At 44.1% G+C, this 12,429-nt stretch overlaps 1 protein-coding gene across 6 annotated transcripts in view; it reads right to left on the reverse strand.

Annotated features, from left to right (window-relative positions):
• The window catches only part of dnah1 (dynein, axonemal, heavy chain 1), a 510,234-nt gene that overhangs the window by 314,995 nt on the left and 182,810 nt on the right, over positions 1-12,429 (reverse strand). For all 6 annotated transcript variants that reach the window (XM_078209369.1, XM_078209371.1, XM_078209370.1 and 3 more), the window contains one exon: positions 2,876-3,088. In XM_078209369.1, coding sequence (XP_078065495.1) covers positions 2,876-3,088 — 213 coding nt within the window. The remainder of the gene's footprint in view (positions 1-2,875; positions 3,089-12,429) is intronic.

Below are 12,429 nucleotides of genomic sequence, written 5' to 3' on the forward strand. Positions count from 1 at the left end.
ACCCTATTCACGGACCAATGGTCAGTTGCATTCATGTTTAACAACACGCAGCGGGGCAAGATCAAAAATGATAAAATATTGAGGTGGAGAATTGAGCTTTCCACCTACAATTACGACATCTTATACCGGCCCGGGAAGCTCAATGAGCCCCCACACGCCCTGTCCCGGGAATATGTGCCAACACACAAATAGACCAATTGCAGACTCTCCACAACGACCTCTGCCACCCGGGGGTCACCAGGTTTTTTCACTTCATTAAAGCCCGTAACCGCCCTACTCCATTGAGGAAGTCAGGTCTATAACCAGACACTGCCAGGTCTGCGCAGAGTGCAAGCCGCACTTCTATCAGCCAGACAGAGCACACCTCATAAAGGCCACCCGCCCTTTCGAACGCCTAAGTATCGACTTCAAAGGCCCCCTCCCCTCTTCTGACCGCAACATATACTTCCTCAACGTCATTGACAAATATTCACGTTTCCCCTTCGCTATTCCCTGCCCGGATATGACCTCGGCCACGGTCGTCAGGGCCTCTTCACCCTGTTCGGTTTCCCTAGCTATATCCACAGCGACTGGGGATCCTCCTTTTTGAGTGATGAGCTGCGACAGTACCTGCTCTCCAAAGGCATAGCCTCGAGTAGGACCACCAGCTACAACCCCGGGGGAACGGACAGGTAGAGAGGGAGAACGCGACAGTCTGGAAGGCCGTTTTACTAGCTCTGAGGTCTAAAGGTCTTCCAGTCACCCGCTGGCAAGAGGTCCTCCTTGATGCACTACACTTGATAAGATCACTCCTTTGCACAGCTACCAATGCTCCCCCTCACGAAAGAATGTTTGTTTTCCCCAGGACGTCCTCCTCGGGGACCTCACTACCATCGTGGCTGACGTCCCCAGGCCCTGTCCTGCTCCGGAAGCATGTGAGGACCCATAAGTTGGACCCCCTGGTCGAAAGGGTCCAGCTCCTCCACGCCAATCCCCAATACGCCTATGTGCCGTACCCCGACGGGCGGGAGGACACGGTCTCCATTTGAGACCTGGCACCCGCAGGTGCCCCAGGGACCATGACGACCCACAACCCCACACCCCCAATGTTGTCCATACAGCACCAGGGCCACAGCACGCCTGAGCCCCAGGAGCTCGGAAGGGTCTACAGACGACTCGAGCGACTACGGCCTGGCGCCTGAACCAACACCGCGGCCACCGGAACCGACACCACAACCGGCACTACGGCGGTCGCAGCGGCAGATCAAGCCCCCAGAGAGACTGAATTTGTAAATTTGTAATTCTGTAAATATCGTTCCACCCACCTCATACCCGCCGGACTCTTTTTTAAAAGCAGGGGGTGAATATGGTAAACCACTGTTAAGCTTATTGCCTGTGTGTGTGTGTGTGACATGCCTGGACATGCCCCTGCCGGCCCTGCCTGAGACTCCCCCCCCCCCCGGTCCAAGTATAAAGGTGACTGCTCCCCACCCCCCTGCCTCAGTCTCTGGACCAGTTCATCAGCATGGGTGTGCTCCAAGTCTTTTGCGAATAAAAGCCTATTTGTTCTTGCATACAAACGAATCTTTGCTTGATTGATAGTGCATCACAAACACAAGCATGCCACACATAAAGTTATAATAATAATATAATGCAGACTTATATAGTAGTTTCACAAATATAGAACAAATAACAAAACATTATACATTAAATAATACTCATTTTCAATCATTAAAAAATATATTTTTAAAATGAGCCAAATGAATTAACTACTTAAAATAAATAGTTAAAAGAAAATTGTAAAAAGCTTCATCAGACCTTTTATAGCAGCAGGGAAGTCCCTCTCTGTTTTCAATGTAAAACTGCTCATTCCAAACTGGACCTCAATGAGCATCCCCAGTCTGGCTGTGTCATGAGGGGCGTGGTTTGGGTCCTCCTACGACTCGCTGGGGTCTGTGGAGATGGTTTCGCTGAAGACAAAAGGCTGCTGCTCACATTGGGAGTTCTGGCACAATTTGCAGGACAGGTAAGCACCCAAAAAATTATTTTCTTTCTGGCAGATGATAGCTGTCCGCCAGCAATCAGACGTTATGGGTCATTATCTTAAGGAATACACTTTCCTGAAGTGTTTGAACTAGCCAAGTTACACAAGGATCAACGTTGCATTAGGAAGACTCTTCAAAATAAGGTTAAACACTGTTTAAAATATACAGCAAAATCCAAATACACTTCAACTGAAATTTATTCCAGACGTTAACGTCCACCTTGTTATACATGAATATACCTTTTTACTGGAATTAGTTGTCATGACAAAGTTGTAAAAAAATGTTAAAAAAATATTTCTTTCACTTTATGTGTATTACATATATGTTAAATATATTTTTAAAACATTTACAAAAAAAACACGCCAAGAATGTCTGCTGCCTCTATTCACTGCAGCTAGACCAAAATATACAAGTGCAAATAAATAAGGGCAAAAACTCACCTAACATCAGTTCAAGTGATGGAAGTTTTGGCACAACTGCAGCTCAGCGCTTCAACATTGACAGCTTTCAGAATCTCAATCAGAGATTCAAAATTGGTGCTCGTTCAGCGCACATGCGTATGCGGTGGCACTTCTGTGTTGTCCCCGCGCACATGTGCAGGCACAATCGGCTTAACACGGCATTCAGGCCAGAAATTAGGGGCCAATGTAATACTTACCCATGCAGCCACAATTGGAACTGCTCAATTCATTCAAATACATGCTGCTAATTTCGAATTAATAACTTTCATATAAGATATGGAAGACCAGATTTACCTGCATTCTTTTTTCTATTCATGATAATTTATATGGTTTCTGGTATATGAACTTAAAAATCTGCATATTGCCTAGAACTCCTTGCAGGAGTCTCACCTGGGTCATGCGCAGTTTGTTTTCCCAACTGCTGATCCTTGCCTCATATGCCTTCTTGAAGGGTGAGAAGGACATGCTCTGTGTCATGACAATATGATCATCCAGTAACTGAGAAGCTTCATCTGGACTTTTCAAAATAAATGTTCCTGTTTCTTTGTATGGCATCACATCAAAATTAATATTTTCCCACTCACCCTCCATCTTATCAAGAGCCTATAAGTAAAAAAAAATCTAACATTAATACTGGAGATCCATTTAGTTGACAAAAACACTTGTAATTTAACATTTGAAAACTTCTTATTGCTCTAAAATATGAATATGTATCAGAGACCTTTTAGAACAATAGAATATTTGCATTACAGAGTTATCTTATCTACAGTGCAATCTTCATTTTGTTTTGAATGTGAGTTAATCTGCACATAGTAATGGATATTCAGTGATGCAATATTATAGTGCCTTCACAACTTTGATGATCAACTTTGATGATGAGGTCCCAGAGGATTGAAGGATAGCCAATGTTGTGCCGTTATTTTAGAAGATTTATTCTAGCAAGGATAACCCAGGTTATTATGGGCCAGTGAGCTTGACTTCAGTGATAATGAAACTGTTGGAGAACATTCTTAGGAATAGGATCTATACACATTTAGAACTGAATGGTCTTGTTAGCGACAAACAGCATGGCTTTGTATGTGGGAGGTCATGTCTCACTAATTTAATTGAGATTTTTGAGGAGATGACAAAAATGATTGACGAGGGAAGGGCTGTAGATGTTGTCTACATGGACTTTAGTAAAGCATTTGGTGCAAAAGATTAAATCTCACGGGATCAGGGGTGAACTAGCTAGATGGATTCAGAACTGGGTTGGCCATAGAAGACAGAGAGTAACAGTGGAAGGGTGTTTTTCTGAATGGAGGTCTATAACTAGTGGTGTTCTGCAGGGATCAGTGCTGGGACCTTTGCTGTTTGTAATATATATAAATGACTTGGAAGAAAACATAGCTGGTCTGATTAGTAAGTTTGTGGATGATACTAAGATTGGCAGAGTTGCGGATAGTGATGAAGATTGTCAGAGGATACAGCAGGATATAGAAAGGCTAGAAAATTGGGCAGAGAAATGGCAGATGGAATTTAATCTGGACAAATGCAATGTGATATGTTTTGGTAGATCCAATTCAGGTGGGAGCTATAAAATAAATGGGAGAACAACAAGGAGCATAGACACACAGAGAGATCTGGGAGTACAGGTCCACAGATCCTTAAAAATGGCAGCACAGGTGGAAAAGGTGGTGAAGAAACCATATGGCATGCTTGCCTTCATTGGATGGGGCATCGAGTATAAAAGTGGGTAAATTATGTTACAGTTGTATAAAACGTTGGTTCGGCCACATTTGGAATACTATGTCCAATTCTGATCACCACACGATCAGAAGGATGTGGGAGCTTTGGAGAGAGTGCAGAAAAGGTTTACCAGGACGTTGCCTGGTATGAAGGGTATTAGCTATGAGGAGAGATTGAATAAACTGGGGTTGTTCTCCCTGGAAAGATGAAGGCTGAGAGGCGACCTGATAGAAGTTTATAAAATTATGAGAGATATAGATAGGTTGAACAGTTGGAAGCTTTTTCCCAGGGCAGAAATGACAATTACAAGGAGGCACAAGTTCAAGATAAGGGGGGAACGGTTCAGTGGAGATGTGGGGGAGAAGTTTTTTACACAGAGGGTGGTGGGGGCCTGGAATGCACTGTCAAGTGAGGTGGTTGAGGCAGTTACGTTAGCCACATTTAAGACTTATCTTGATTGAGATATGAACAAACGGGGAATAGAGGGATATAAGAGGCTGGTCTAGATAGGACAATGTGATCAGTGCAGGCTTGAAGGGCCGAAGGGCCTGTTCCTGTGCTGTACTGTTCTTCGTTCTATCATCTTGTACACAAGACATGATTCTGTCTCTTCCTTTAATTATGTAACTTCCTCCAGTTCTTTTGTAACCAACTTCTCTATTCCAATGGATTTTAGCACACTGGTGTCTAAAATTGACAATGACAGTTCTGTTGTTTAACTGTGACCTGCATCTAGAACTAAGATACTGCAACCATACCCCCTTTGTAGAAAGATCTAAACTGTAATCTCTTCACAAACAAGTGAGGGCTTCACCATAGTGTCCACAAAGTGTTATGTCATTTTGTGGATATTGTATCTAAATTTACTGCAATCAGAAAGAGTTCCAATCCCTAAATGTGCAGTTTGGATGAGATCATGTTCAGTGAATTTTGTCCATTGCCCTGGACAGCATGCACTGAATCCAGGGAGCAGTCATGATGCCCTTATTCTGCACCAGTCCACTGTACCATTATTATTGAGCCACCATGAGAAACCAGATAATAGCTACTGGGCGACAAGGACTGTCTGCTGCCCACTTGCCTCATAACTCTGGAGTGCAATTAACATGCACATGGGCACCATGTGTACAATGACAACCATGCTGTCACACAAAAATATCAGTGAGCAGACCATTGAGGTTCTTAAGCAATGCTACCTCTGTCTCAACTATTCTGAAGGAGCAAGATTTGCCATGGTCTAGAGCTTCTTGCATAATATCAGTGTCATCCTTGCCACATAGTATATGGTGGGTATCTGAGAAGGAGGAGGAGGAGGAAAGGATGAAGTAACCACCACATCTCTTTTTTAGCTGGGTTGTCCATGATTGGCTCATCCAACTGTAGTATCAGTGAACTCAGGCAACAGCAAAGGCTCGAGCAGAATGAGGAAAGGATTGCCGGTTTGTTCATGAGCCACTGCTACTTCCAAAACATAGTGATTCAGCAATCCTGACAATATGTCAGAAGACAGACTGTTGGACTGTTGTGAAACACTGCAAGTCCCTTTTGAATGCTTGTATCTGCAGCCATAACGACAGGTGGTCTGCAACTGAGGTTGCATTATCTTCAGTTTTCACTACAGTACTCAGAGATGTTGACAGCTTTTGCTCATGCTCTAATTATTAAAATTTATTTTACAATATATGGGTGCCACTGGCTGCCCATCCCTAATTGCCGTTCAGAATGTAATGGTGAGCCACCTGCTTAAACCGCTGCAATTGGTACTCCCACAGTGCTGTTTGGAAGGGAGTTCCAGGATTTTGCCCCAGCTACAGTGAAGGAAAGGAGATAAGTCAGGATGATGTGGGGTTGCTGGGAAACTTGCAGGTGTTGGAATTCTGATCTTCTGCCCTTGTCTTTCTAGGTGGTAAAAGTCACGGATTTGGAAGATACTGTTGAGGGAGCCTTGGTGAGTTGCTGCAGTGCATCTTGTAGATGATGATGGAAGCATTCCAGTTCAGCACAGGCGCAACACACCAATGGTTAAGAATCATCCTCTGTTTCGCTGAAGACATCAACATGGCTGGATCCACAAGTGTGAAAATCGAGTGGGCCACCACTTCCAAATTGGAACACAAGGCTTTCCCATGCAACACTGTACTTCTTGGCAGTGGCCACAGGCTCTCTGACAGGTCTGCTATATGCAGTAAGCATTTGTGTGTTTGGATCCAGCCTTTATCTATAAGTTACCCCATCTGACAGCTCTGCAACAGAACTTGTGTGCAACTTTACCTGCCAGCAAACTTTCCACCTGCCTTGGCTGGAGGCATCTCGTGCCTCCTAATTCAACACGCAGACCCTATACTATAAAGTACGTGCTGTCATCAGAATATGAACTGGTGGTTACAAGTGTGAGATTGTTATGATCCACAGAAAGACCAATAACTTTTAACAGAAGATTTGAATTCGTAGTAACTGACGCAAAGGACCATAAGCCAAGATTTCACTTTTCTGACTTTTACTGTAATAAACTTTGCAAAAGTAATATCAACTAAACATTACTTAGTTGGCAACTAATACACTAAACTAAAGAAAATACTCCCCTTAACTTCCTAACATGATCAAAATTCCCATGCTGCATATATACATTACACTTACTCTCTACAGAATTTAGTCTTTACAGGAACTAGTTCAAAGTTACTCCCAGCTTCCATCGGGCTCATTTCTCCCCATTTCAATGAGGTGTAACATTCAATGTCCATTGGAAATCCTTTCCCTCAATCTTCTGAGAATCCCTGAAACTTGCTTCTAGAAGCGAGACTCATTTTGGTGATTCCATCTCTTGCCCGTCCCAGGGTGAATCTTCTTGTGTCCTTAAACGTTTATTGGTCCCATCTCTTTGAGCAGAGAATGTGCTCCCACCTACAATCTGCCTGGTGGCTAACACAGAATAGCATTTTTACCCCGGCTGTTCATAGTAGTTGCTGGTTCCCTGTCACTCGAGCGAGACTGGAAAATCCCACCTGAGGCCAATGGACATTTCCACTCACCCGCTCCAATTCCATGGTGGGCTGGGTGGTAGAATTCCAGCAAGTAAGTCTGCGAAAGAAAGAACATCTGCTTTTCCCTTTGTGCTCAGGTATTAAATATATCACTTGGATTTCAATAGGACTTGACCTGGGCCCCGGTATCAGTTTATCGCCAAGTAGAACTAGCTGGAGTCACATGCTCCATTTTACCTTGAATTAAAACAAGCACTTTAAAACATGACCATCTTATAAAACCTTGCATTCATAACATTGAATGGTAGTGTTTCTTCATCATCAGCCTCTTCTTCCTCTTCCATTTTATGCTCTTGCTCCTCTATCCTGACAAGATTATAGTTCTTGGGTGTCCGAGAGGCATAAGGCACAAGGGTAAGTTGTGGTGAGGGTATGGTAGGGTGGGGAATTAAAAGGTGCACATTTAGACTATTTTCAATTTGTATATCAGAAGAGATTGTGGGAAACGTGAAACATGAGGAAGAGGATTACAAAGAACAAAGAACAATACAGCACAGGAACAGGCCCTTTGGCCCTCCAAGCCCGCGCCGCTCCCCGGTCCAGGATTGAATCCTGAATCCAGGATCCCCGCCCAATTTTCCAGCCTATCTACATACCAATATCCTATCCACCGAGCTGTCCCTCACAGCTACGATGCTTTGTTCATCACAACCTATTAACTCACCCCCACCCCTCCATTCCAGACCATGTGATCTCCAGGGAGAGGCGAAAACCCAGAGTGAAAACCCCAGGGCCAATATGGGGAAAAGAAAATCTGGGAAATTCCTCTCCGACCCCCTGAGGCGATCGAAACGAGTCCAGGAGATCACACTGGCCCTGATCGGAAAATGCTTCCCAACCCTAGTCATTTCCACTTCCACGAACACCATATGAATTCCCTGCCCCCGAGACAGGTTCCCAACTATCCGCAGTCTCGCTCTGTACTGGCACCAGCAAGATGATCATAGAATGAAGCCTTGAAATGAGAAACAAGGAACAATTAGCCCGCGCCGCTCCCTGGTCCAAACTAGACCACTCTTTTGTATCCCTTCATTCCCACTCCGTTCATATAGCTGTCTAGATAAGTCTTAAACGTTCCCAGTGTGTCCGCCTCCACCACCTTGCCCGGCAACACATTCCAGGCCCCCACGACCCTCTGTGTAAAATATGTCCTTCTGATATCTGTGTTAAACCTCCCCCCTTCACCTTGAACCTATGACCCCTCGTGAACGTCACCACCGACCCGGGGAAAAGCTTCCCACCGTTCACCCTATCCATGCCTTTCATAATTTTATACACCTCTATTAAGTCTCCCCTCATCCTCCGTCTTTCCAAGGAGAACAACCCCAGTTTCCCCAATCTCTCCTCATAACCAAGCCCCTCCATACCAGGCAACATCCTGGTAAACCTCCTCTGTACTCTCTCCAAAGCCTCCACGTCCTTCTGGTAGTGTGGCGACCAGAACTGTACGCAGTATTCCAAATGCGGCCGAACCAACGTTCTATACATCTGCAACATCAGACCCAACATCAGATTAGGTATAAGAGATGAAAGAGTGTAGTGCAATCTATTTTGATGATGTGTTTACCAAGCTGCAAGATATGGCTGTGAGGTTTCCAGTAATATTAAGCATGAAAGGGTAAAGTGAGAGTGTGACTTGTGGTTGATAGAGATTGTGTGTAGGTGAATAAAGGTGGGGTTATCAATTAAGTACAGTGCAGCCCCGTTTTAACACGATGGTTGGGGTCCATAAGATGTTATCGCGAATGTTATCGGGGTCGTGCTAAATCGGGGTCGCGCTAATTCACTAACCTGGAAATAGCAAAAAAAGGGTCTGTCGCACGATCGCGTCATATCCGATTTCGCGCTAAATCGGGGCGCGTAAAATCGGGGTTCCACTAATATGTGAAACTAATAGTTAAGTTGTAGGGATATGGCATTTGAAGATGCATTAACATTGAACATTCCTGTGAGGTTACTGAACTTGTGGCATTCAGGTCCTTGGGCTATATAACTGGTATTGACCATGTTGGCTATTGCTCCAAATACTTTGAGGTATCTGCCTGGATGGCTTCCTGATTCCTTGCAGAGTGAGGACTTTTCTCCTCATGTCCATCTCCTGCATGAAGTCCCCCAGTGCTGCATCAAAGAAACCTGGTTCTCTGCCTTGTTGTGCCATAATTTAATTTTCTCCTTCTCACTCTGCTCCAGTTAGTTACAGTACCTGCCTGTCTTTAAGTAGTGGAGGTGAGCTATAAGCAGTGCTTGCTTCATAAGAACCTGGCCACCTGCTGGGAAATGCAGACGCTGAGGAGATCATTTAGTGCTGACTGCACACCACAATCTGTGTAATGAACTGAAGCACCAAGTTAACATCCTACCCATATTAGAAGGAATAGCTAGGTTAAAAGAGCCACCATGTTTATTCTAATAATGCTGGACTTGTGATTCAAGGTAGCAAGGTTTATAAAGGCAACATAACATCACAGAGGAAGATCACAATCCCCAACATCATTTACACCTAAATGATGTAGGAATCAGCTTTTATCCTTCTAGGAGATTTTGGGTGAGATTTTCCAGCTGCACTCGCTCCAAGACCAGAAAATCCTGCCCAAGGTCAACAGACCTTTCCAATGGTGTCCCCCCCCCCCCCCCCCCCCCAGCTACGATATCCATGGCGGGCGGGATGGGAAAATTCCACACATTATTCCACATTCAGTGGAAACGGGTGGCACGGTAGCGCAGTGGTTAGCACTGCTGCTTCACAGCTCCAGGGTCCTGGGTTCGATTCCCGGCTCGGGTCACTGTCTGTGTGGAGTTTGCACGTTCTCCTCGTGTCTGCGTGGGTTTCCTCCGGGTGCTCCAGTTTCCTCCCACAGTCCAAAGATGTGCGGGTTAGGTTGATTGGCCAGGTTAAAAATTGCCCCTTAGAATCCTAAAATGCGTAGGTTAGAGGGATTAGCAGGTAAATATGTGGGGGTAGGGCCTGGGTGGGATTGTGGTCGGTGCAGACTCGATGGGCCGAATGGCCTCCTTCTGCACTGTAGGGTTTCTATGATTTCACTGTTGCCTCACAGCGCCAGGGACCTGCGTTCAATTCCCGGACTTGGCTTACTGTCTGTGTGGAGTTTGCACATTCCCCCCATGTCTGCGTGGGTTGCCCTCGGGTGCTCCGGTTTCCTCCCTCAGTCCAAAGATGTGTGGGTTAGGTGGATTGGCCATGCTAAATTGACCCTAGTTTCGGGGAAATTAGCAGGGTAAAAATGAGGGGCTATGGGAATATAGCCTGGGTGGGATTGTGGTTGGTGCAGACTCGATGCGCCGAATGGCCTCCATCTGTACTGTAGAGATTCTATTCTATTCGAATATCCAATTGTGTGACATTGTGATTATCTTTCACATCTAATTAATTGACTTTGAAGCTGTAGATTTCATTATGATAGATTTTCCTTCCATTCTTTGTAGCATCACCTAACAACATATACTGCTTATTGAAGTACATTGATTCAAACCTTAGTTGGACTCTGATTCTATCTCTTACTGGAATGTCAATTGCCTTCAAGCACCTAAGGTGTCATTCAGACAGGAGGGCTCTCATCCACCTCTTCTATTTGATTTATTTTCAACTCCTTTAAACTTAGATTTCTAGGACTTGGAGAGTGAAACATCAAGGAATGTTAGAAAAACACCCCAAAGGAGGAACTGAAGACTCCAATATTTGTCGAGATGTAACTAAATAAAGATGTTGAAAGAGTGAAAACCTTGAAATGAGGTACGGTAACTCTCAAGCGCAATCTTTCTGATTGTGATTAACTTAGGTGTCTAAACACATTCAGGTGGCTACAAAGAGATAAAGGTGGGCTGCAATAGGTTTTGGTGTGTAGCATTATCTCTTAGCATTGGTGTTCAATTTTAGAGGAATAGAATTGAGTAGTTCACATTAAACCTGTCGGGAAACTCAGTCACTGTTCTGATCTACATATTATAAAGAGGATATAGATGCTCTAGAAGAGACTGACAAGGATGCTACCAAGATTGAGAAGTTAGAACTATTAGGAAAAACTGAAGAGGTTGGGGCCCCTTTCTCTATAAAAGAGAAGGCTGAGGGTTGAGCTAATAAAGATCTTTAAAATTGTGAATGGGTTTGATATGGTAATTGTAAGGAACATGTTTTTGCTTGTTGGGAGTCAAAGCAATAAATATAAAATAGTGACTAAAATAGAAAATTCAGAAGAAATTTATTTACCCAGAGAATGGTTGGAATGCAGAACTTGTTACCACATAGAGTGGTTGAGACAAATTACATAGATCAGTGGTTTCCAATCTGTGGTCCATGGAAATAATATACATTTATGTGTACCTCGTGTACAAATGCTTTCTTGAAGACATAAAGTTATACAAAAGTGAGGTGAAAAAAAAAGTTGCAAAAGTATTCAGCGTACTTGGTACTGTGTGACAAGGAGAGAGCCTCAAAGATTCAATCACTGAATAAGTTAAGCAGGATAAATAGTAAGGCTTCTTCTGCAGACTTAAGAAATACAATAAGAATTATGAAAGACCAGAATGAGCTTGATCTTGACAAGTGCTGCAGTGCCATTGTGCCCAGGCCTCATAACATTGCTTATCCATATGCTTCACCTGGTTCTTCAAGAGGAGCTACAATCCCAACTCCTGTGTTCTCACACATGGAGGTGGTTCCTCTGGCTTCAGCACTGAGTCGACCTTCAGTGCCACTGGTAGCTGTCTCCCAGAGTCTGAGGGACACGAACAAACTGAAACCACACTATCTGATTCAAAAGGGATGAATAATAAATGGATGGAAGGTGAATAGAGCTTCACTGCAGCACCAGACAACCAGTTTTGTGATTTGAGTTGTGCTGCCAGTGGGATCTTGCACAGCGCAGAGGATGTAACTGCAAAGAGATTTGACCTGATCAAAGAATTTGTTCCTGAAATTTTGATTTGATTTATTATTGTCACATGTATTAACATACAGTGAAAAGTATTGTTTCTTGCGCACTATACAGACAAAACATACCGTTCATAGAGAAGGAAATGAGAGAGTGCAGAATGTAGTGTTACAGTCATAGCTAGGGTGTAGCGAAAGATCAACTTAATGCAAGGTAAGTCCATTCAAAAGTCGGACAGCAGGGAAGAAGCTGTTCTTGAGTCGGTTGGTACGTGACCTCAGACTTT

Source organism: Mustelus asterias, chromosome 3, assembly GCF_964213995.1.
Source record: "Mustelus asterias chromosome 3, sMusAst1.hap1.1, whole genome shotgun sequence".
NCBI lineage: Eukaryota > Metazoa > Chordata > Chondrichthyes > Carcharhiniformes > Triakidae > Mustelus > Mustelus asterias.